At 36.2% G+C, this 25,273-nt stretch overlaps 1 protein-coding gene across 3 annotated transcripts in view; it reads left to right on the top strand.

Annotated features, from left to right (window-relative positions):
• Positions 1 to 25,273, top strand: part of WAC (WW domain containing adaptor with coiled-coil) — a 63,150-nt gene that overhangs the window by 16,450 nt on the left and 21,427 nt on the right. For 2 of the 3 annotated variants that reach the window (XM_074900063.1, XM_074900062.1), the window contains exons 4-9: positions 9,048 to 9,154; positions 9,926 to 10,041; positions 10,464 to 10,576; positions 12,060 to 12,368; positions 22,655 to 22,900; positions 24,962 to 25,084. In XM_074900063.1, coding sequence (XP_074756164.1) covers positions 9,048 to 9,154; positions 9,926 to 10,041; positions 10,464 to 10,576; positions 12,060 to 12,368; positions 22,655 to 22,900; positions 24,962 to 25,084 — 1,014 coding nt within the window. The remainder of the gene's footprint in view (positions 1 to 9,047; positions 9,155 to 9,925; positions 10,042 to 10,463; positions 10,577 to 12,059; positions 12,369 to 22,654; positions 22,901 to 24,961; positions 25,085 to 25,273) is intronic. The other variant, XM_074900065.1, reaches the window with a different exon arrangement.

The following is a 25,273-nucleotide window of genomic DNA, read 5'->3' as shown; positions in this document are numbered from 1 at the left end:
TGGTGCATGCTCAGTTGAAATAAAGGGAACTTTTAAGGTGGGATTAAAGTTGCAAGCATTTGTCACTGCATAGCACTACCTGTGTTCGGAAAAAGCTGCTTCATTGTCAGCACTTTAAACTGAGTAATGGAAACTTTGCTGCAAGTTCATTTGTAAGTAATATTGTGTTAAAGGAATCTTCTGTTTGAAGTTCTTTGTCCCCAGGAGACTATCCCCAAAACACTAAAACTGAGAGTTGCTAAACAACATGGCCTCGTTCATATAATCTTATTTTTGCTTGGAGGATTTTGTCAGGGAGATTAACTTGTCATACCTTGCTTGATTGATTGGAGCTTCTGAGTGGGAGTACTAATTTGGTGCTGTTGATACATAGAAAATGGAATAGTCTGAGCTGTATTCTGGCCTCTGCTTTTTTTTTTTCCTTTTTTTTTTTTTTGTCCTCCTTTGTAAGCAGAAATTTGTTTTTCATGACCCCGGCCTCATTCCTTTATTCAGACTTCTGTCAGTGATGACCAGTTTATGGTATCTCAGTCTTTCATAGTATTACTGTGCTGTTTGTAACCCTAAAACATTGGAAAACCCAGTTTTTAGAAAGTGTCTGCACTTAAGCAATTTCCATCTTGCTTCACTGCGGTGTATGTTGTTAATCATCCACATTTCTTCCAGTGTCTTTGTTTTATGTGCTTTGGGAAGCTCCTTGAATGAAAAGTAAAAATTGTGGCACCACCCCACCCCCCAGTGTTAAGGGCTTTGTTTATCCAGTTTTAGTAATGCTTAAGCCTAATATTCAGAAAACATTTGAGCATTTTTTAGTGTCTTGTGTTCTTTAGTTTTTTGAGAGAAAAACTTTGTAAAATTGGAATAATCTACTGACATTTAATGTGTATCAGTGGTTGCAGAAATAGAGATTCGAGATCTGACAGAAGTGAATTTTTTTTTGTGATGTGCACTGATTATACCTTTACACACACTTCTTTCTATTACAGCAAACAGTTTCTTCATCTTTGTGGTAACTGCTTATATATTATCAGGTGCTTAGTCATAAAGTTAGTTTCTAATTATGACCCAATTTAAAAACCTTAATATACTTTATTTGACATAACCTGAAATCCCATTTACACCTTTCTTGTTGTATTGATCTAGTGTAGTTGTTATCTTTTGAGGAGGTATTAGACCAATCTGAGGCATGAACCAGTGGCAGACAGTCTTCTGCTCACTCTTTTGAGTTGATCTGGATTGTGGCAGTATTGTTGTCTGAGGTAGGAGAGCGTATTGTTGCAGTGCTTTCATTACCAAACTTGAGTCTCTTAGTACTATGTTACAGTATGTTCATGGGAGGGGTGTTCATTTGGGTTTCATGATGTATTGCTAGGGAGGGCTTGGAAGGGGGAAATTCAGTCTATTGCCCATATACTGTGCTGATCCATGCTGGAGTTAAGATAACACCATTATTTGTTTGTGGTAAGGATTCTGGCTGTCAGTTTCACACTTTTCTGTGTCATAATAAAAAAGCCCCATTCTGTATGAAGCTCTTATTTGAGGACAGAAGAACCTATTGTGCACTCTCTTACACTGTATTAGAGATGTAAATGTTTTCTGAGCTACAATCAAGAATGAAAGCATAGTTTGGCTTTATTCTCAACTACCTCTATTTTCTTTTTAGGGGAATGTCCCACTCAATACAAATGTGATAACATTAGTAAGTGTTGCAAGGTTAAAAAGACTCTAAAATTGACTGTCATCAGTGATGCTGTAGCAGAGAGTTTGTTTTTATTTAACACAATGAGATCTTCTGGAGTCATGATCTAGACAGGAGTATGACTGTGTTGCTGAAGTTTGTAGTACTTTCTCGTATTTTTCATGGGTAAAGTTGGTAGCTGCTTTTTCAAGTCAATTGATCTCAAGTAAAATAGGTGCCTTAGAGATGTTAAGCATTGTTGCAAGCATTTTTTTTATTAGGTGACCTGAACCCAAAGGGAGGAAATAGCAAATGTAAAACTGAATAATTTGTTGTCCACCTACAGTTCTCAATTTCACATAAATTCAACTTGTAGATTTCAATATGTTTAAAAGTATCTACTTCAGTAACCTTTGGGTCTTATCAGAAGGGTTTTAGAAGCTGGTTGGAACTTAATTTAATTTAGGAGAAACAGGCAAATTCTTTCAAATGATACTGCTTACTGCTCATCACAAATAAAGAATAAACATTTTTACAGGTGACGGCAAAATTATTTGTGCAGTCTTGCTTATTTTTGCTCTAATGGTTGAGATATCAAGAAAACTGCTAATATACTAGTTTTCTTCAAAGAATAAAGTGGCAGGGATTTGTTTTGGGGTGCAGTGGGAATGCACGCTTCATCCTTTTTTGAAGGATATGACTTGGGACATTTGATCTTTCAGAAACTCAGGGGATTCAGTGGACCTTGTTCAGTGAACCCGATAATTTTCTAAGTTATGTTTAAGTTCAAATGTCTCACTGCTACTAGGAGGTAGGTTGAGGGAAGGAACAATACAACCCCAAAATTCTTTAGCTATTTTTCTGTAGCTGTGACAAGGGAAGGAGCAAAGTAGAAGGGGATGATTGTGCAAAAATAAGTTTATATCTGTTCTACCGATCAGTACAAACCAAGCTGTTATATCCATTTACACTGAAGTTCAACCCTAAAAACAGTGTGCCTGTTAGCTGCTGAAGTAGTAAATCCATGAATTGTTATGTGAGAAGTTGGAAGTTAAAATTTAATTTGAGCCATTTTAGTACTGTCCTTCGCTTTTCTTTTTGAGGGGCAGATAACTGGTTTTCTTTCCAGAGCTGTTTGTACTGTTTGCCCTAAAATTAAACTTCAGTTTCTGAAATAAATTGAGGCGATCTAATTAAAAATAATAATGTAAGCAGAAGACAGTAAAATAGCAAGCTACTGTTACATTATGCAGTAAGATAAAATTTGAAGCTAATCTTTTTCATTTTAATAATCAGTAATATCTTGACATTCTTTAGAGTATTTCATTAATACTTGTAAAACAAGACGAGTCCTTGATTTTCATTGATTTACTGTTCCTGGCATTTTCCTTCTTGAGGTGTCATTTTCTTACTACTATTTTAGAATAAACATTCTGTTATGAAGAAAACTGCATGCTTACAGTATCATTTTCATCCCTTATTGGTCACTTGTCTGACTTAACGTGTGTATGACTCTTGATCTGTTTATACTAACATTTTGGACTAAGTTCTGTGAAATTTTGTGTGAATGGTAACTTGGAGAAGATGAAAACTTCTTTACGTTGGGACAGTTATCCTGTGAATCGAACATTACAAAACAGCACAGACTTTGCTGTCCTGGATAGGCAGTATGGTAGGAGAGGAGAGCAGGAGAGAAAGCGAGTCTTTGTAAGTTTTTTTTATGCTCAGTAGAGCTACTTGTTGACTGGTATAAAACATTTATTGGGAGGGGGACACAATTAAGTATGTAATTGGGTAGTACAGTGATCAGGCTAGATTTTCTTTCTTTTGGCAGAGCACTGTGCATTCAACTTCACTTAGTATGTTATGAATTTTTGGAAGATGTTACTGTGCAGTTTGTGTATTCTCTGAGGCCATTGCTCTGATAGAAAAATTGCAAGTTTTTATGCTTTTAGTTGCCTATGGAAGGAAGCCATATTTTATTTCAATACAGCAGGCCACATAAAAATACAGTGAAGAAAAATGGTGTTTTGTCTTACTACTTTTACATGTGGCAAATAAAAATGGCCATGACAGGCCGTTCAGTTACTGCTGAGATGTTGGGTATTGTGTTCTATTGTGTTACTTTTTTTCCTTCCATATGCAGAACTTCAGAAGGTGTTCTGCACAAAGATTTGCACTGAAGTAACAAAGTTGTCAGCTGAAATAAGCTTCAGACATTTTACTTTAGGTTTATCCTAGATAAGTTTCTATCATTTTAACTGTTTAAACGAGTGTTAATTAGTTAATCCCATAAAATATCACTACCATAAAGTATCTTGCTGTTAAGTTTTCTCTCTTAACAAATAATCAGTGTCTGTCCGTTGGGCAGTGTTTGTTCAGTTGAGGAAGTTCAGGTTCTAATATTGTCTCTAGTTTAATGAATTTGATTGCTATTAGCTAAGAGGTGGAACATGGAATCATAGAACAATATGTATGGAGTTGAAACAGGTAGAATGAACTTCCTAGCTTTCCTGCTGCCTAGTGTTTCTTTCCATATGCCTGGTTTCTGGGTGCAGAAATGACAGTTCTCCTAGAGCCCTTCCTGAATCCCTGTTCCTTCTGGAGGAAGTGAAGGGGCAGAATGCCTTTGAGTTCCAGTTACAGCACTCCTTATTGCTGGGGAGCACTTTTCATCCTTCCTGCCCAGCTGGTGAGCATTTGTAAATTTTCCTATTATCTTCACTGATGCTTTTTATTAGGGACAAAAGGATAGGTAGGATATTAAAGTATTTGTCTGACAGAAAAGGAAACATAAATGCTCTATCTGTGTTGGACTATATGCTATACTATGTGTAGAAAGTTAACTGTTGTATAGTAGAACACTATACTACTGCAACTACTGTAATTTTACTCTTTGTGCCTGGCTAAAATCTTGGGTGTGAATGGAGGTGTGTGAACTTGTTTACTGTCTAATTTCTCAGTGTACATTTGCTTGAAGAGGATGAAAAATAGGTTGGTTTGGGGTTTTTTTACTGTTTGCTGATCTGGATTGTAGATTATCTTTTGAAGATAACACTAATGTGTCTCAGTGTTCCGATTTGTGCATTTCAGTTGGAGAGTTTATGTTTATGATACTGTATAATATTATGAGTCAAAGAGAGTTTTAATTAGGCTAAGACACTTGGCTGCCAAAAGATGGTGTGGAATGCACAGTGATGTATTTGACTCTTCTAATCAAGTAGCATGAAAATTTGTTTTAGCTAGTTACAAGTGGATGCTGTAGTTGCTAGTAAATGGGTATAGGTTTTGGAAAGAGTTTCAGCTTGTTCTTGAAAGATGGTGGGGGAGGACAGAGAGAAATCAGCTGCTTTACTAGAGCAGTCTGATCCTTAGCTAACTCAAAATTTCGAATTTCCTTAATTTCACAGAGTTGGAGTAATGTTAATGGAGACATAAATTAAATGTGATAAATACCAGAGGAAGTTGACTGTGTTGCAAAATGGAAGATTCTTATTTTACCCTATGTTATATTTTTTCTGAGTCCAGCATAGTGTTGAACCCTTGTTGCTATTCAAACTGTCTTAGATTCAGCAGTTTGGATCTGGAAACTACTTACAAAAACGTTAAAGTGAGTCTTGGCATGGCAGAATCTCAAATCTGTAGTAGGCATTAAGTCACAGCCTGGTTTTTGAACTGGTTCCCAGAAGCATGCTTTTTGTGCTTTCTGCTGATTTTCATGCGTTAGTGAGGAAGATTGGGTTTTTGTTTGAAAGACTTGAAGATAGTTAGGATAATTTAACCTTGACTGTGACCTGTCCTATGACCTGTTTATCACTGGAGATAGAGTTATTGAAGGCTTGCTCACGCAGTTGCACCACTACAGTTTTATGTAACTGTAGTGCTGATGCCCTTCTTGGCCATCTTCCAGTGAGGAATAGCTCTTTCCAGATTTAACCACTTCCAAAATAATGATTAAGCTGAGGAAAGTCACAGTGATGGTGCAGTAACCATTTTTGTGGAGAGTTCTGTAACTGAATTGGAGGATTTATAACACAGTATGAATTTCCCTATAGTGCAATGAAGATGTATATTTACAATTGCTGAATTTTAATGTATGCTAATAAGCTTTTTAAAAACAATTTTTTTTTTCCTCTTTCTTGAAGAAAGTGGGTCTAGTAAGGAAGGTCTAAATGTAAGTGGAAAGGGTGAGAGGTGCTATAAGGGAATGTCTTAAGGGACAGTGGTGTGCTGTCTTATCAACCCTGTTTCTGGGATACTTACTCATCTTAGTGATCCTGTTCTTAGGATCTACTTTGCCAGGCATGCATCTGGGAGACATAGAACTGATTGCAAGTCACAGCCACCTTAAAATGGCTTGGGATTTGGCTTTGCTAATGGGGAAAGCTAGCATATAAGTAAGAGGAACCCCCCTTCTTTTTAGAGAGAGCCCTCCACTTGTGCGTTGCTCTCTGCATACCATTTTAAGTTGGTGGGCTTTTTAAGATCTTGAGTGACTTCCCCTGGCAACTTGAGCTGGCAGTGCTTGCTTGGCTGCATTGTCAGAATTCCTAGGTGACTGCTCTGCAGGTATGTACCTTTTTATACTGAGGCAGCAAGGTTTTAATACGTGGTTAGTTTGGTGGTACGGTTTTGATGTTTACATATGATCTTTAAGCCCTTAACTTGTATGAAGTGCCTAAAACTCTTGTTCTCCAGAGCATCATCTGCTTTGGTCTTGGAAGCTTTCCATCAGCAAACATCAGTTTTGCAGCTCTTTCATATGTTCATTCCTGTGAAGTTTGGGTACTGATCCAAATGCAAAGCGGTATTATGCATAAAATAAAATGGAGGTATGGGGGTGAGCCAGCAGCTGTGATTACACTGAGTAGTTGTCCTAGACACTGTTGGGCATGTAATTGTAATTGGCCCACATAGCTTGCCCTGGGAACCTGAGGCAATCAGTATTGCCGGAGCAGCCGCGGTCAGTTTTTATGTAGCTGAGGCCAGCTCCGGTAGGGTGGGATCCCTGATGGAGGGCAAGCCCATGGGTGTACAGCCTGGGAGTTCTGCTAGGAGGACTGCAGCTCAGCATGGGGAGGCCCAGGCGCCCGTTAGGAAGAAATTGCCGCATAGTAGGCGCTTCTACTATCCGGGCCAGCTGTAGGTGGGTGTGACTGCTGCAGCCGCTCTGAGACTCTCCGAGTTGCTTTGTCACTCGGTACTGGGGCTGGGAACTAGGGCGGCAGGGAACAGTGTGAAATGGTTGGGGGGATGCTGCTGAACTGTTAGACCATGTGGGGGCTGAAAGTCTGCTCAGTGAGTCTGAGGGCCTTGTTTATGGGTTGGATAGAACTGGCATTAAAGGATTTTATTGATTTAATACATATGTTATCTCTGACTCATGTTTGGAAAATATGTTTAGATTCACTGTGGCAGTGTATTTAGACCACTAAAGTATTTAAAAATCGCCAGCTACATCTTGAGTGTACTGAATTAAAGTGTGGTCTTACTGCATCCTTGGTAAGGGATTACAGTAAATTTACTACATTGGTGTTTTCTGAAATTTTGAAGTGACTAATATCAAACTGTTCAAACGAGCCATCTGGTAAATTTTCATCTTGTTTTTTCCTTTAAAAAGGGAGATGATTTTACCTCAGTAGAAATTAACTAGTATGTTTGCATTAAGTAACCTACAGAAATACATGAAGAAATTTTAACAATTTTATCTCAGGAGAGTTTGGGAAGGGTATAGTAAATAAATACAGACTATTAACAGAATGATTAATAAGAAAATATTAAACATCTATCTCACTCCATACTCATTGGATAAAAGAACAATATAAGGCTGTTGGTATGACTGATTGAAGAATACGGTCCTGTAATTACGATATACTACTTGCATACATTTAGGGTAATTAAATGTGTCTGGTTTTATAAATATATGTTAAAGTCTAAGTTCTGCAATTTTCTAACGTACATAACATGTAAAGTCACATTATTCACTAGAAGATTATTTTGTTGTTGTTCATGTGCATCACAAGCATATGATAGGAGTATTGCTTTGACAAGCTTAAGTTACCGCAATGCTAAGTCATTCCACCTGGCTCTGAGCGTACAAGATACTTTTGGTGTAGGGTTAATTGTCTTGCTTCTGGAAGGCTGTATTTGAGGACAGGAATTTTTCTTTTGTTTTGTTTTGTTTACCCCCAGATCTTTAAAGAGAACGACACATGGGTTTAGCCAAAATAGTGCAGGAAAAGGTTCAGAGCTACTGATGGTTCAGGTTGCAGTAACTCATGTGTGTGCAAATCAGCCTTTAACCTTTGTATGGTACTAAACTGATTAGTCATGGTGTACCTCTTTGCTTTTGTGATGGAGTGTTTTTTTTAATCTACAGGGTTAGAGGCAGGGAAGAATAAGTTTGAAATAGTAATTTTGTTAGTGTTTGTGTAGTCAGAAGGCTGAGAAGATAGAATTTGCATTATAGTCTCTCCCATTCTGCACCATGATACATCCTTCAGTCATCTTCTGTGTGTGTGTCTCTCAGTAGACTTAAAAAAAAAATATTTGTTTTAATGGCTCTATTCACTCCCACATATCAGTCCACCGATAGTGGACTGGTTTTTAGTGTAGTTGCCCATAAGATACAGTCTTTGCCATTTGCAAAGTACTTAGACTTCATACTTAGATTGCTATACAGTATGTGCAGCTAGTGGTGCCTAATGTAATATCCCTGGGTATTTAGAAACTTCTCAGTAGATGGGGGAAAGATAAAGGTAAGGTGAGTGTTGTATTTGGAATATCTAAGTGTTTCCCTGGAATGTAAAGAAAACAATTTTTCTTAGTTTAGTGTGATTTATGTGAACATTTAAAATTTAGGAAATCATACAAGGAAGAATGGAAGAGTTTTGACTTGCTTAGAAATTTTCAAGGAATGGGAGGCCTTAAGGGCAGGAAGTTTTTAAGATTGCAAAGGGTTTAATGGATGGTTTTGTTTAATTAAAACTGTTCGGGTGTAACTGGTGCCTTGAGCTTATGCACAAATATAGATGTAAAAGGTGTTGAGGATTATCTCCCTTCTCGTTTCCCAGATGTTCTTTTGTGTTCAAGTGTTTTTATGTCGAGGAGGAAAACGAGATTACTGTAAGAAATAGTTGTTAGGGAAGCCAGAAGCAGATGGTGGTTTGGGAAATGCTGCTTTTGGTATTCTGAATTTCGATACCTATATTGCAGAGACTGAGGTGCAGGAAAATTAATTTACTTCTCCATCTGAACTGTGCTGTGGTCCAGGCTGTGGGCAACTTGCCTTTTCCTCTCCCCTCTCCTTTCCCCTTCCACCTTCTTAGAATGCAGATGGTTGACTTCTTGTCTTTCTTTTTTCCTTTAGGGACCAGTTACTCTCCACAAGAAAATTCACATAACCACAGTGCTCTTCATAGTTCAAATTCACATTCTTCTAATCCCAGCAATAATCCAAGCAAAACTTCTGATGCAGTGAGTATTTGTGATTGGTATTTCTCCCTGTGCCACTTCATTCATATGCACTATATTTTCATAATTTTGTCTAAAACGGGCAGCACATACATTACCTGCTTCACTGAGTTTTCCAGCATCAGTCTTTATTTTATAAACACTCTGTAAACCCAAGTTGCAGTTATATGCTGTGAAACTATTCTAATTGTTAATCACTGGAGCTTTGAGGTACCTGTCTTGAATTTTCAAACACTAGATTATTTAACTGAAGTACATATAGAGAGAAGTATATTCCATGAAATTTGTTAGTAAATCTAGAGAAGACAGTATTATTTAACTAATTTAAGATACATTACACATTGTGAATTTTAGTCACTTTATTACCCAAGTTTTAGTAGTTAGGGTGGTGTTTGTTAAAAATTGCACTGAAAACAACAGGTAAATTTGAAGTATAGAAAAAAATTGAAAACATAATTTTTGGGGAAGTATTAAGGTACCGAAAACTAATGTTATCAGTATTGATATTATTGGATCCCACTAAACATACTATTAGATTGTGTTTTGGGGTTGTTTGAAATAAAACAGAGGAAACTTGCAGAATGCAACAGGAGCATAGTGGCCACATCTTCAAGCTATCAAAATGAAACAGGCATTTAGAGATGATGTAAATGGAAATCAGTGCTATGGGTGCATATGAGGACGCCATGTAGTTTTAAAAATGGTGGAAGCTTTTAAATTTGTATATTAAAACTCTCAAGTAGTTTTTTGTCCAACACTGTTTGTATTTTAAAGGCATATGATTCTGCGGATGATTGGTCTGAACACATCAGCTCTTCAGGCAAAAAGTACTACTACAACTGCCGAACAGAAGTTTCACAATGGGAAAAACCAAAAGAGTGGCTGGAAAGGTATATATGTGTGTCTGTTTTTCATTGTATAAAGAACAAATATTCTTAAGAGCAAGTGATCTTATCTAACAGATTACTGCTATAAAAGACTGTGGTCCAAGTCTACTGTGTTCTTACCCTTACCATGACCTCTGGCACCTATTTTATCCCTTGATGATTCAGAGCGGGAGGTATGGTTGATTTGTTTTTTGGTGGGTTTTGTTTGTTTGTCTTTTGTTTTTTCAAATACTTTTCAGTGTTAGTGAGCTGAACTGGTATATTGGGGGCTTTGACAAGCACGGTGTGTGAGGAAGCAGTGACTAGGGTCTTCAGCAGAAAGCTCCTTAAGATAGTTTAATTCATCTCATGTACTGCACCTGTAGAAAGTGTTATATTATTAGATGATGTAAATTCTTACTTAACTTGTGTTTTCTTTTCTTCAGAGAGCAGAGACAAAAAGAAGCGAGCAAAATGTCAGTTAACAGTTTTCCAAAAGATAGGGATTACAGAAGAGAGGTGATGCAGGCGACAGCTGCCAGTGGGTTTGCCAGTGGAAGTATGTGGTTTTTTACAGTAATATATTCTTGCCTTGTTTGCATTTCTGTTTTCTTTTCTAAACTAAAAAAAAAAAAAAAAAATCCCTTTCCTTAGCAGTTTTTCCTCACTTTTTTATATAAAAAGGCCAAAGCGGATAGCACAGACAGCTCTCCCAAATGTTGGTTTTTAAAATAACTTTGAGCCTTTACTAGTACAGTGCTTGCTTAATGCTTTTCATGGTGATACTCCTTTTTGCAGCCTTTACTGCTGAATTTAATTATCTTTATAGGTAGTTATTGAAACAATTTGCACATGGTATAGTTGGACTGTTGTGATCATTGAGTCATGTCAATGTCATAGTTTGAGCTTAAAAATAGACATGCAGAAGTCTCTTCTAAAACCTTGATTTCACATCTGAAAATAATAAGCTCATTTAATGGATTATGATATCGAGGGTTTCAGAGATTTGTGTATATTATTGAAAGCATATTTTTACCATGCCAGTGCTCTTAGCAAAGCCTTTTCCCAGAGTATGAATTTCTGTTACTTGGAAATTATTTTCCTGATACCTAGCTTTAATCTTTGTTAGTTTTTTCTGGGAAACGGTTGTACTGTGAGATTATGCCAGTGTAATTTGGGTGAATTTGTAGCATAGTTCTCGGTGTGGTTTAAAAGTAGAAGCCAAAGTATTAATTGGTTGGTTTGTTTGTTGTCAGTCCCATCCCCCACCCTTTCCTTGGGACTTGACGAGGCAGAGATGTGTAAAGGGCTGGTTCTCTGTGTATGAAACATACTGCATATGCTAAAACATACTGTATGGTACAAAAAGAGAGCAGAAATGCATATTGCAGTAACTATTTGTTTTGTGAGAGGTGAAAATCTAGGAATCAATATAAAGGTTTACTCTGTATTTGCTTGGTATGTTCCTTGTGTAACATGAAGTCTATGATAATATGACGAATTCAGATTATTCACTCATTTAATATATAGTTTTCTTGAATTAATTCAATTGAAAGTAAATTCTTTGTAGTAGTATTCAAGTGAGTTGAAGTGGAATTCTTTGAAGGCTAGAGATTGAAACTATTAAATCATACTCAATGTTCAGGATTTTCAGTGAACAAAAGAAAAACAGTATGAATTATCTCTTCATGCTAAATATAAGATGGAAATAATAGAGTTTGATTTAGATTTTTTTAGGAGACTTCAAAAGTTAACTTGAACTGTAACACTTGTTATAAAGCAGCCTTTCATCAAAACACAGTGCTTAACCGGAACGCTAAATCAAGCAAAGGTCAGAGAAAATGCATTTTGTCAGTGAGTAAAATTAAATTTTGCCTTTTTTGATGCTGATGTACTTGAGGCTTTTTTTAATCATAAGAAGTTCAATCAGCTCTAGTTGTTGACATGCAGCTGTATTAATCAAAGTCACTGCAATCTTAGATGAGTTTCTAATTTAATCTTTTTTTCTTATTGCAATGTTACTTGGGGAATCCTGAAAAAAGTGGAAGACAAGCATTCCAGTGACGCCAGTAGTATGCTCCCACAGAATATTTTATCTCAAACAAGCAGGCACAATGACAGAGACTACAGACTGCCAAGAGCAGAGACTCACAGTAGTTCTACTCCAGTACAGCATCCCATCAAACCAGTGGTTCATCCAACTGCTACCCCAAGCACTGTTCCTCCTAGTCCATTTTCTCTACAATCTGATCACCAGCCAAAGAAATCCTTTGATGCTAATGGAGCATCTACTTTATCAAAACTGCCTACATCCACATCTTCCATCCCTGCACAGAAAACAGAGAGAAAAGGTATGTCTAATGAAATTCCTTTTCGTATTTAAGATGATGTGTTGCATTTGCATTGCTTGTTGAAAGTATGTTAGTTTTAGTATTTAAAGATTTTTTTTTTTTCCTGTTGATTGTGTGTGCTTAGAACCAGATTACTGTTTTGATGTGTTTATTTCCCCTTAAACCATGTTTGCTGTATCTTACATAACTTCCAAATTGACGCTGCAATACTTACTGTTCACTGGCTTATTCTGCAAATTACAATTTCAAATGATAATTTGAAAGACGTATCTTAGTAGGACATATTTTAATTTTTGTCCTCCCTCATGTTATTTTTGGATCTTTGCCATTATTTGAGTTCTTAACATAGATGTAAGTTACACCATTTGAAAGTCATTTTGGACCGTTATATTTTATGAACTGCTGTTACTGTTTGGAATGCCAGTATCAAACTTTTCAATAAACACAAGTTCAGTTCTTGCAGAAAGCAACAGTTTTCTACGTGTCTGTAACAGCTATTCTGTTTTGATCTGTGTCTTGTGGTATACTGGATCTTCAGTTCTAAAGCTGCTGAAAGTTTGTATTTCTGTATAATACATACCAGAAACGTTTAGAATCACCAAGTGAAGATCAGGACTTCACTGTGTGTTGTTTGTGACCCTTCAAAAGTCAGGTTTTTTTAATTGGATTTACTTCATTATGAGGAAAGAGGAGCTCAAGAAGATTGTGAGAATGGAGATATGTCTTACTAGTGATAGTGTGATACCTTCACAGAATCATTTATGTTGGAAAGGACCTTTAAGATCATTGAGTCCAACTGTTAACCTAGCACTGCCAAGTCTACCACTAAACTGTGTCCCTAGGTGCCACCTCTGCACATCTTTTAAATACCTCCAGGGATGGTGACTCCACCACTTCCCTGGGCAGCCTGTTCCAATGACTGACAGCGCTTTTGGTGAAGAAAATTTTCCTAATACCCAATCTGAACATCCCCTGGAGCAACTTGAGGCCATTGTCTTATTGCTTGTTACTTGGGAGGAGAGACCAACATCCACCTCCTACAACCTCCTTTCAGGTAGTTGTAGAGGGTGATAAGGTCTGCCCTGAGCCTCCTTTTCTCCAGACTAAACAACCCCAGTTCCCTCAGGCACTCCTCATAAAAGTTGTGCTCTAGACTCTTCTTAGAGAGCAACAGCATATAAGAAAATTGTATTTTGGGAGCTTTGGGAGGGGAAAAATTAATTTTTTATAAACATGTCTGGTTTTGATTTAAACTGTTGCTTAATTAGTATGACACTGCATTCTTTTTTGAAAGATGGCTTGTTGCCCTGTTGATACGTGCAAGTTTGTCTAGTTACAGAAGAATAGTGCAGTGCTAAAAAGACAAAAGAGACTTGGGTCTGACTTTGGTCTTGTACTCTTCATTTGCTTTTCTGCCTACCAGTTTTCTTTATTAAAGAATTCCAGCTTTTGCACAGTGATAAATGCACTTGGCCATCCAAAATACCCAAACAATACCATACGTTGGCAGATACTGCAATGTAAGAAAATTGTGTACATAAACAAATTTGGTATGTTTTTCTTGAGACTTTGTGCAATTTTTACATGACCTGGTACATGAATATTGACTATAAACTACAAAGGAACACAAGATTTTCAGCAAGTCTTTTTCTATTCAACACAGTAAAGCAAGAAGTAAGGTGTACTGTTTTATGCATGTTCTTGTACTGAGTACCATAGTTAACCTGATTCAGTTCGGCCTCTATGCTTTGATTCAAGTTTGATGCACTTTTAAACATGACAGTGCAAAACATCCATGTCAAGTGTTCTCTCCTTTTCCTTTAGCATATCCTCTCTATTTTCATTGTTATTTTAAAAATATACTTAAAGAAAAACCTTATTATTACTCAGTTCTGACATGTACTCGATTCCTGTTTGGTGCGTGATCAGACTTCAAACTGGATATATTCTTCCTTTGTTTTACTGCGTATCTTTATTAGTTGGTTTCACTTAAATTGAGCAACTGAATCTTGTTGCAACTGAAGGAATTTCCCTTTGTGACAACTGCTACAAATGTTGTCAGGGAACTCTAGTATTTCTTTCATACAATGTTCATTTGAGAACATACAATTGGTTATGAATAGTGAAAATGATCGCACAGGTCTGTCTTGACACTGTAAATCTTACTTTAGAATCTGTGTTACCATGGATAGTTCCATATTAAATAATCACTTAATTTCTGTATTTCTGTGTAGTTTTTTTAAGTTTATATGGGTTAAATAGATAGATTCTCTGTAATACTCTTGCCTTGGCACTTCATTGTGAGCAAACATATTACTTCCTGAGCTTGAGACAGGGTGGATTACAGAAAGTTAGTAATTGAAGAACTAGAATAGATGAATATTAAGTTTGAAATACTTATTCCAGAATATCTGAGTTTTCACCTGTTGACTGAATACTTCTGTTCTTACAGAAACAGAAAAATTCAGTGCAGCTTATATTATGATAAGAGATCGTTCAAAGAGTATGTTTAATAGTTTCACCTTTTTCTTATTTTGTGAATGTTGGACTTTTTTTTTTTTTCTTTTAAATAAGAAATTTGATACAATTTCTGCAGCATTTTATGTATTTAAAAGTAAAAGAAGGGAGGAAACAGTGCTGTACATTGGGATTTTTTTGGATAATTTGCTTCTGTTACTTATTTTCCCAGAGGTGACTGTGATCCTGTAGTGCTACAGGTATGCAGTGTTTAAAAGAAGTTTTGTTTGTAGATGTTATACAAAGTGAAAAAAAAATTCCTGAGACAGTTCAAACGGTCTTCTAAAAGTGTCTTTGTAAAACTGGAAAATAGTTTGAGGGGTTTATTTCTAATTAGTGTGAAGCAAACAGCCTTTGATCTTTTTCTGTTCACTAGTTGTGCCATCCCTCTCTAAAAAGAGGTAAAGTGGTATTTTCTGCTTATAAAAATATAAGCAATTGGTCCAAATGACTGAATAGTGTGTGCAGCAGTCCTTGCCTAAATGAGTTCTTGCTTCTTGTCAATGTGTTGCTGGTAGCCTTATGCCAGCATATGTGTACGACTGTTTTAATAGTTCTGTACTTAGTGTGTATTTTTTAATACAGTAATAGTTGTGAAAAACAAAAGAACAAAAAAACCACAAAAAACAACAACAACACTTTTTTCAGCTCAATCTCTTTTGCTGCAGGGGTATGTTGTAGTCCCACAAGGAGATTGAATAAAATCCCTGGCTGAACTATAGCTCAGCTGTTAGCAGTAGTCCTCTGCCCTCAATGGCTGGCAGTAGTGGAGAGTTCCTGGGGAACTATTTGACCTCTACCCTTTGGTTTGAATGTTCCAGTCAGAATCTGCTGCTTCTGTTTGTGCTCACTGTGAGTGCTTTATGCAGGTAAAGTGTGGGGTTGCTTTTCCTACTTTTTGGCTGCTTTATCTGTAGGGCACATCACATTTTCCTATTTCTAATTCAGTTACTGAATGAAATGTTGTATTGTCCATATCTTAACAGTGTGTCTGTCTGTAGGATACTTCTCATACCCTTCCTCTGAGTCCCATCAGGCAGCACTTCTGTTTCTAGTACAGCAATACTCTAAAATTTTCCTGACAAAACTGAGCAAGCCGGCTGGTGCCATGCTGGGTGTGTTGTGACCCTGATGCTGACAGATTAAGCTGAGCTTCTTCCTTATCCTTTCTCACCCTGTGGTTTTCCTACTCGTAACACTTGCTAGTCTTTAGTAGTCAGTTATTAACATTGCTCTTGGTATCGTTGCATCTTCTTTGGCCAAGTTTTGCCGTTTTAAGTATATTACTCAATTCATATGGTGGTTAGAAAAATTACACTAGTGGGACTGTTAGAGGCTTCTTTCAGTACTGTATACTTGTTTGCTGAGCATTGCTGTTACTTTATTTTGACAGCAGAGATAAAATATGAAAATTCAGTTTTAAGGCTGGAGTAATCCAAACAAGAAAAATAGGGAATTTTTTTGTATTTTGAGATAATTTGACCATATTTGAGAACCCAGTTACTGCTGTTGCTATAGTTTCACTTGGCCAAATGTGCTTATAAAATGCATTGCTTTTATATATTTCTATATTTTGGTGTGGCTTAATGTCCTTAGTAGATCAGAACTGAACTGTGTAAAAAAGGTAAATGTGATTGTCACTGCTCTGAGAACTTGGTGGATTAGACATTTAAGGTGTTCCAGCACTGATAAATGTGTTAACGATTCTTAATCATCAGCAGTAGATCAAGCCATTCAGTTAGGTGTTCTAGCTGGTAGTTGTTTAATCCATATAGCAATAGTGAGGTTTCTGTGGCAATAAAGCAATGAATTTCTGAAAAATTTGTAATGCGATTTTCCTTCCACAGAGAGCACACTGTGAGAGCACACGTGCATGACTGTTTCTAGCAGAACAAAGATACAGCTCAAGCTCACAATAGGTGATATGGGTGATACTGTAGTGTTGAATTTGAAGGACTTTGAATGCATTGGTTTTGTTTTAAATGGCATTAAAAAATTGCATCAGTAGTAAAAGCTATTGGAACACTCCAAGGATCACATTGGTAATTTGGGAATTACCCAGTCAACAGTAGTGGTTAATTCCCATGTCATTAAAAAGAAATAAATTTGCTGTCCATGTATACAGCAGAATAAGAGCAGGCTATATATATAGCAGTATTTTAAAGCTACTTGTATAGAGAGTACTAGTATGTTAGTTGACAGGAGGAGGACTGTGGAGGAAGTTAATGCACAAAAAATGCATTTCCTCTTTTTGTTATTTCCTCACTCACTTCTCTGTCACACTTAACATGCCTGAATAACTTGGCACACTGGGCGAGAAGGGAGTGAGCAAGTACTGGGAACAGGTACTTAAAGGACTTCAGCAACAGGGTGCCTTGAGGTACAACAGAGATGCAGGAGTGTTGGTGTCAAGAGCTCTTCATGAAACAGAGTAGATTAACAGTCAAAAGACTTAGTTTTTCTCCCCCTGTGTTAAACATAGACTGAATAACTTTATGTTAACTGTAACATACTAGACTGAGAATTGCCTTTCAGAATGAGATTCACTAGTGGATCAGCTGTTTGCTTAGGAACAAAGGTTCTTGTCATGAGGGGCAAAGATTGGTAACAGCAAGATTCAGCAGCATTTTAATGTATTGCCTCAAACTCTGAGAAGCTAAGTGTTTGTCTTCTTGTATCTAGGTTGTGACTGAATAACATTGTGGCACAACTGCCAAGAATGATCTGTGGTGTTTTTTCTGAACGGATTACTTGGACTTGTTATTAAAAAAACACACTGCTTGTAAATACCCAGCGTAATGTTTCCATTCTGACTTAATATAATGTTTCTGGGGCAAGCAATAGCCTCCAGTTTACTTCAGTTCAGATAACCTCTTTGAAACCTGCAACAAAGATACACCTTTGTCCTGCAGGTTCTTGTCATGGAGAATATTGTCTGATAACTTTGACTTCTTTCCTTTTTGTCCAAAAGATGTGATTGCAGATCACGCTCCAGCAGAGTAGGTTATGAATAGAAAGCTCTTTCCTAATCATTGTGGTCTTCAAAAATTATTTTCATTATACAGAGGTTTTTTCCTGCTCCATTTTAATGCAAAACCAATTAAGAGTTCTTCAGGTTAAGTTAATATCCACATCTAGTTGGTTTTGTTTGACATCCGATTACTTTTTCTTCCTCCTCTTTTTTTTTTTTTTAGCGGCTTTTTCTTGCTTATTTTTTTTCCATATGATTAAAGTTGATGGTCCAGAAACTTGTTTAGGTCTATATTGTAGTTCTCTATATAGGCTACATCTAGTTAACTTGTTTACATGATTGTCAGAAAGCATACTGCATTTTCATATTGTCACAACAAAGTGAATGGATTTTTTTTTAAAAAGTTTTCTTAAACATTCTAGAAGTTGAAACTTTAATGTGCTTAGCTTATCATGGAAAAATTGGTACCAAGTCATATTTTTAAAATTACAATTTAAAAAAAATCTTACTTTTAATTTATTGCAAGGAAGAGCTAAAGCATAAATTTGGATTTTAAAAGTTTTCAACAGTTTAGAAGATCACAGTAAGCTATGGTCTGCTTTTGGTTTTAATTCTTCTTTATTTATTTAAAAAGTTTTTCTTGAGACTTTCATGTTAATAGCTGAAATTTTATGTGAGGTTGAAGAGTCATTTGTATAGCTTTTGTGTGGAAATTGGTGTTGACAATGAAGAGGCTGCAGAGTTGCCCTGACCAGTAGCAGGCAACCTCAGTCCTAGTCTAAGACTTCTGCAAGCCCTGCAGCATAGTTCATCTTTTCTTAAGAGTATTTTTTGTATAAGACACAGACCAAATTTGCTTTTTCTGCTTTTAAAATTTTAGTTGAGGGTTCAGGGTTAGTCTGGTTGATGTATTAATGGTTCAGATTAGGTTTATGAATGACGACTGCTGTGTAATCAAAAGCCTTATTTTGCAATAATACTGTCGTTACTTAATGAACATTAACTTGGATTGACACAGGTGTAGACACCAGTGTATCCGAGGTACACTTATGGACTTAAGATTTGTAAAGATACTTACTTTTTCTCAGTATGCTCTGTTCATTTTGACTGTTTCATGATGGTTGAGGCTTCAAATGCATATAAGAATTATAGGACTGTATAATGTGAAGCATTTTTTAAAAATCCTAGTAAATGTTTTAGAAACTAGGAAACTGTTTAAATGTAGAAAAGTAAGCAACTGTGTGGCAAAATACACAATGAAATAATCTCTTAAAGCAGATCAAAAAAGAGTAATTAGAAAAGGGAGTGAGAAGTTTCTGCTTATGTTTCTGGAAAAAGCTGGGGAAATGCACGCACCCCAGTGAGTGATATCTGGGGATTTTTATGAAAAAAACATTTTTTTTGAGGAGTTCTGACTAGGTGTGTTGACTTTAAAGGTGAAACTTGCAAGTTCTGTATAGCTTCATAAATTGAACCAGTTTTAACCTTTATACAAAAATGGATGTGTAAATATTTAGAGGCTTTGTTTTATCGACAGTGTTTTTTGATTTATTTCTGTGAAATCAAGTGTCCAGTCTGGAAGCCATGGAGTAAGATAGGTTTGTTTAAACTAAGGTAATGAAAGGTATGATGGTACAGAACTAACCTGTAGTCTGTGTTTTTTTAGCATGTCTGTTTTCATCACAAAGTCTCTTTGTAGAGAAGAAAATAGCCATTCAGGCTACTTAATACAAACAAAAAATACTTTGATTTCCACGAATATTTTTACAACTTTTTTTTTCAGAAACAGGCTTATACCTTTTATTTCACCATGAATAACTTAAATTACTTAATCTGTGAAGTGACTGTTCTTCTGAGCATTCATTGTACTCTGCATCCTCTATGATGTTAAATAACACACAATGTGATGTACATGCAGATAGTCATGACAGTAGAGATGTATTCTTTCATAATATTTGAACTGTTGGTTTTTTAATGTTAACCATCTCATAAGATTGGAATGCTAGCATTAGACACCATACCTTTTTGACATCACTTTCTCTAGGTGTTTAGTCTGGGTGCTGGTACAAAAAATACCATTCACAGGTGTATTTTAACACATATTTAAAACACCTGCAATAATACAGCTACAGAATAGTGTCTCCATATTGTCTAAAAGAATTACCTGGACTGCATTGTTTGGATGCAATCCAGTTTGAATTTTTATAGCAGAGAAGCTCACCCAAACTAAAGTACTTTTACAGACATCTTGAAATTTAGAGGGTTTGTATGACATATTTTGAATCCTCTTATTCAAGAAATGAGTAAATACCCCTAGCTGGTCTTCAGGTTTGCCTTCACTGCATTGTTAGCTCGAGTTTGCCTTTGAGTCAGTTTATTCTGTGTTCAAAACTGCAGTATGGGTGAAAAATAATTCCAGCTGTTTGGTATGGTGGTGTGGTTTGAAGCTCAGGTATTGCCTATGTGAATTAATAATATAGTAGCGAGTTGCTTCTTTGCTTAAAATAATTCAACTGTGAAGAGAAGTCTAACTACATTAAATATGTTTTGAAATTAGTGCTAGTAGTTGTTTTTAAATTTGGATATTTAGTTGTTTTCTGTTTAGGTTTCCTTGTAAGGTTCTTGAAACTGTAGTTTGGGAGACTTGCACATGTAACTACTAACATGCCCCATTGTGCTTAATTCCCTTGCTTTTTGTCTGCCAGTGTATCTTGTCCTTAGGTGGACTATGATGGATCCAAGTTCAAGTTTAAACTTTACATGTTTTTGTTTAGTATGGTAAGATTCTTGTTTGTGTCTTGACTTGCAGTTGTCTTGTTTACTTTGAACACCATAACATAGGATTTTGTATGTAATACTTAGATAACAAAGACTTTTACTAATGACTTGCTGTTTTAAGGGGGGCTAATACCTAATCAGCTGTCCTAGTCACATGTTACTGAAAAAGCATATAAAAATTTTGTAACACTTTTTTTATGTCTTCAGTCTTTGTAACACTTTTTGACCCTTTGTAAGTTCTTTTTGTGAAAGCCCCTGGCCAAATGACTGGCTCCCTTTACTGATACGTTGAAAGCCAAGCCCTGTAACTAGATACGGCCACCTCTTTTTTAGAAGTTTGCCTGAAATGTCAAAATACGTCTGTGTGCCCTAGCTGTTACATCCTTGCAAGCTGTCAAATTTGGATTCTGCATTTTTTTCTGGTTTAGATTTCTCAGCTACTTGACTAGAAAAGGTTTGGTTTGTTTTTCTTTTAAGAGTATTTGTGACCTGTTATGAACTATTTCTACTGTAACTGCATAGAAGCAGAAGTCCCCTTTCTTTTCACTGAGATTTCTAATCTCATTTGATTTATGTATTGATACTCCTATCATTTCTTATTTTTATTTTTCTAAGGTTCTGCTCAAAACTAATCTCAAAAGTTACAATTAAGGTAATCAGAAAATAAGTTTTTGGAATTTTGTAACATTTTATTCTTATATAGTAAACAAAACATTTTCATACTAAAACTCAGCCTCTTCTTACCTTGAGCATCTCTCCAAAGAAAAAAGCCAAACACACTTTTAGAGTAAAGAGTTTCCCAGGCAGTTATTTTAGCTTCCATTTGTATTTTTGCCTGAAATATGGAATATCCAGGTTGACATTCCCTGCCTAGTTTAAGGTGGGTTTAAAATCCAGATCTTCAATATTATGAGCAAGCATCCTGGGTGGGGTCTTGGATCCATATCTATCTTTCCACACTTCATCCAAGCTGTTTGGTGCTGTAGAGACATTAGTCTTGACTGAATCTGGGAGCAGAGATCTCCGATGGGCTTGATGGGTATGAGAGGAGAAGCTAAAATTGAAATACAGTGGTGTAGGTTTCTTAAAGGAAGGATACTTGAAGGGACGGTACAGCTATAGTAAGTAGAAATACTTTATGTGCAGAAATTTCTCACAGTACTGGAATGGAGGAGAAACTTTCATGTTAACTGTAAGTCAAATTTAAAATTAAGTAACTCACAATAATTAGAACAAATTGCCATACAGTATAATTTAATTTCAGTACTAAGTATTTCTGTGGATAAGAAGTGTTGGTGTTTGCTAAAATGAGATTGATAAAAAAAGGATATAGGTCTTGGTTGCTTCAGGAGAAGCTGACAAGTCTGAAATTAATTATGGGCAGATACATTTTTGAATGTTTTTCCACTCTGCTGTGGGAATGTTAACAGCTCTTGTTTTTACATTCCTAGTACAGCTCATTATCCTGTCTGTGAATCCTGAGCAATGTAGTTGGATTGTGCATGATAGACTTGGTCTTTATTTTATAGCTTCTTGTAGTCTGGTCTCTGAATAAATGAAGCATGGCTCATACCCTCCCCTTAAATTTGACATATTAGCCTGTTTGTAAAGTATGGACTGTAAGGTTTTTGTTCATAGTATGTTTTCCAGTGAAAGATTGGAATCATGAGTAAAAACATAGTCTGTGAGTATATGAACAGTAAAAGAAAAAAACACTAAGGAGTTTTTAGCCTATGTTTGTCCTAAAAATCCGGGGAAAAAAATTCCCATATGTAATACTGACAGCTTTCAGTCCAATAGCTTGAAGTGGAATTCTTTTTTGTGTGTATTCCTAAGAAATACTTGGTTCAATAGAGTAGATTACACTAGATATCAAATATCTTCAAGTTTTGTTATGTTTTTTTTTCTTATAACAGTAGTTAAGCATTTAATCTTCTGAATATAATATGAATATTATACTAGTGAGTAGTTGTCAGGTTATATTGGAGAAAATGAAAATTACTGTCTGTCTTCTGTTCAGAGTCTTCATCTGTGGACAAGTCTGTATCCCATTCTTGCACAACTCCTTCTACATCTTCTGCTTCTGGACTGAATCCAACTTCTGCGCCTGCTTCATCTGCTCCTACAGTTCCTGTCTCACCTGTCCCACAATCACCAATTCCTCCATTACTTCAGGACCCAAATCTCCTTCGACAGCTGCTGCCTGCTCTGCAAGCCACCTTGCAGCTTAATAATTCTAGCGTAGATATATCCAAAATCAATGAAGGTAAGGATTCTTTAGTTGCTGTAATTTCTTATTTACACACATTAGTATATTATTGGATACTAAGCTGTAGTAAATGCAAGCCTTACTTTAAATGAAAAGAATAAATGAATCCCTAGATAAACTGGGATGGTTTTGGTTTGGTGGCGGTTTTTTTCTATTAAACCTTTCTAAATGAGTGAAGTAACATTTAAGGTTGATAAGCTAATAAATGCTGATGTACATGAGCAGTAATTGAGACTGGAATCGCTGTATCAGCAGTCTTCTATAGCATAAAATTTAGTTAGAGCCTTTTGTTCTTTTGTTTCGTGCAGTGTTCTTTGTTTTCTGTAGTTTGTGCTGCTATTCTAATAATATGTGTTTGCAAATACTGAAACTTCTAGGGATTCTTAAATCTTGTTGCCTGTCAACTTTTTTCTTTAGCAGAACATGTTAGCTTCTCTGAATAAAGATAGCATATCAGTAGTTTTGCTAGCGAGTTAAATTTTGTGCATGTGACTGGTCTATCCCTTAGATTTTGTCAGGTTGGCTTAGTTTAGCTAGTTCTAAACTTTCTTTTAATACAGTGCCTTTCGCTGCAAGAACAGATAGAGTTATGCATTTTGAATGTAATTTTAATGTGCTGTCTGCATGTGGCAGGTTATTGATGAAGAAAGTGGTATGGGATTTTTTGTTTGCTGCTTTGAACTTCTTGTGCACTGATCACAGATTTAAGTAGGAAGCAAACATTTACATGTAGTGCCCAGAGTTAATCATCTTTAATTTTTTAAAAGTGCAAACCATGAAAGTCAAAATAATATACTTAAGTTTTTACTGTTATGTATGTTATGATTATTTATAGGGAAAAGCTGTCAACTAACTTCCTTTTAATCAGCAAATAATATGGCTTCATTCAATAGTAATAGGTGAGCAGGTTATTGTTTTTTTTCTCTGCAGGAAGAAGCTTTTAAAATTGTAATGCACTAGGTTGGACTAAAGAAGTAGGAGTCTTGCGATTGTGTTAAAAAATGAAAGGTCCAGTTTTAAGACTCCAGTTGTATTTTATTAGAAATCTGCCAATTTAAGTTCCTAGTCATTTTCCCTTGCCATATCTGAGCAGCAGCTGTGTCTGTCTTGGAACAAGAGTGTTTAGTATTGTGCTGATGGCATGAGGGCCTGGCTGCAGGTCTGTGTGGGCAGAGTGACTTCACCTTTCACAGCAGGACTACCCTTACTGTACCCGTGATGCAGAGTTATTCTGTGTTTGTGCTGGTGAGTCATTTTTTGCAGACTTGTGCATGAGTAGTGTACATTCAGAAAGTATCCCACAGAGCCTGTAGACCTTTTTGAAAAGATGGGTTCAGAAGCTGGGTCTCATCAGCCCATACTGTAAGATACTCTTCCTGTGTAATGCAGTTTTAAAATGGTTGAAAATAATTAATTTTTTTTACTGGAGGAGGAAGGGATGGGACAGCTAATCCCTGAATGAAGTAAGTTTTGTGGCTGTTTTTTTGGGGTGGATGGTTTGTTCGGTTTGGTTTTGGGTTTTGTTTTGTTTGTTTTTGTTTTTTTTTTTTCAAGAAGAAACACTGAGTTGTCTGGGTTTTCAACTTGAAAGATCTTTTCTTTTTCCTTGAACAGAAATCTTCCCCCTTGCACTCCCCATCTCTTTTAATGAGTTAGTGATACTGCTTTTTTGCCTTTTTTTTTTTTTATTGTAGTTTAAAAAAACCCATGCATTCTGCTTACTACACAGACAAATTGAACAGATGTTATCTCTATGTTTACAAGAATTATTATTGATCCAGAAGGTCAAGCTGAAGAGTTACAAGCTATTTTCTAAAACAATTTTTTTTAGTGTATGTCTCAAAGATGAAACTACTAAATAAACCAGGACTTCGTTAGACAAGCCAACATTCATTAATTGAATCCAAATTACTGAAAAATAGTTCAGGTGTCTCTTTGGTTGATTGTGAATAAGGAAACAGAATTGGAAAGAAAAAACAGCTTAAATGTATTTAGCCAGTTTGAGCAGATTAAAATGATGTTCTACAATTGTCAGTAAAACAGAATGTTTGTTTTTAGTTCTAACAGCAGCTGTGACACAAGCCTCTCTGCAGTCTATACTCCATAAAATTCTTACTGCTGGACCATCTGCTTTCAATATCACTTCCCTAATTTCTCAAGCTGCACAACTGTCTACGCAAGGTATTCAGTCTTCTTTTCACTTACCTAAAATTGTTCCGTTGCATTTTATAAAGGCTGATACAATTGAAACTTGTAGAAGCTGTCTCTTGTTGTATCTTTGTCCATTTGGTGTGGAGGATGTCAAACGACTTCTGATCCCAAAGATCGGATAAGAAATTGTTACTTGGGGAGCAGGAAGCTGATACATGA

Source organism: Athene noctua, chromosome 2, assembly GCF_965140245.1.
Source record: "Athene noctua chromosome 2, bAthNoc1.hap1.1, whole genome shotgun sequence".
Lineage (NCBI taxonomy): Eukaryota > Metazoa > Chordata > Aves > Strigiformes > Strigidae > Athene > Athene noctua.
This window is presented reverse-complemented; position numbering and strand designations above follow the sequence as displayed.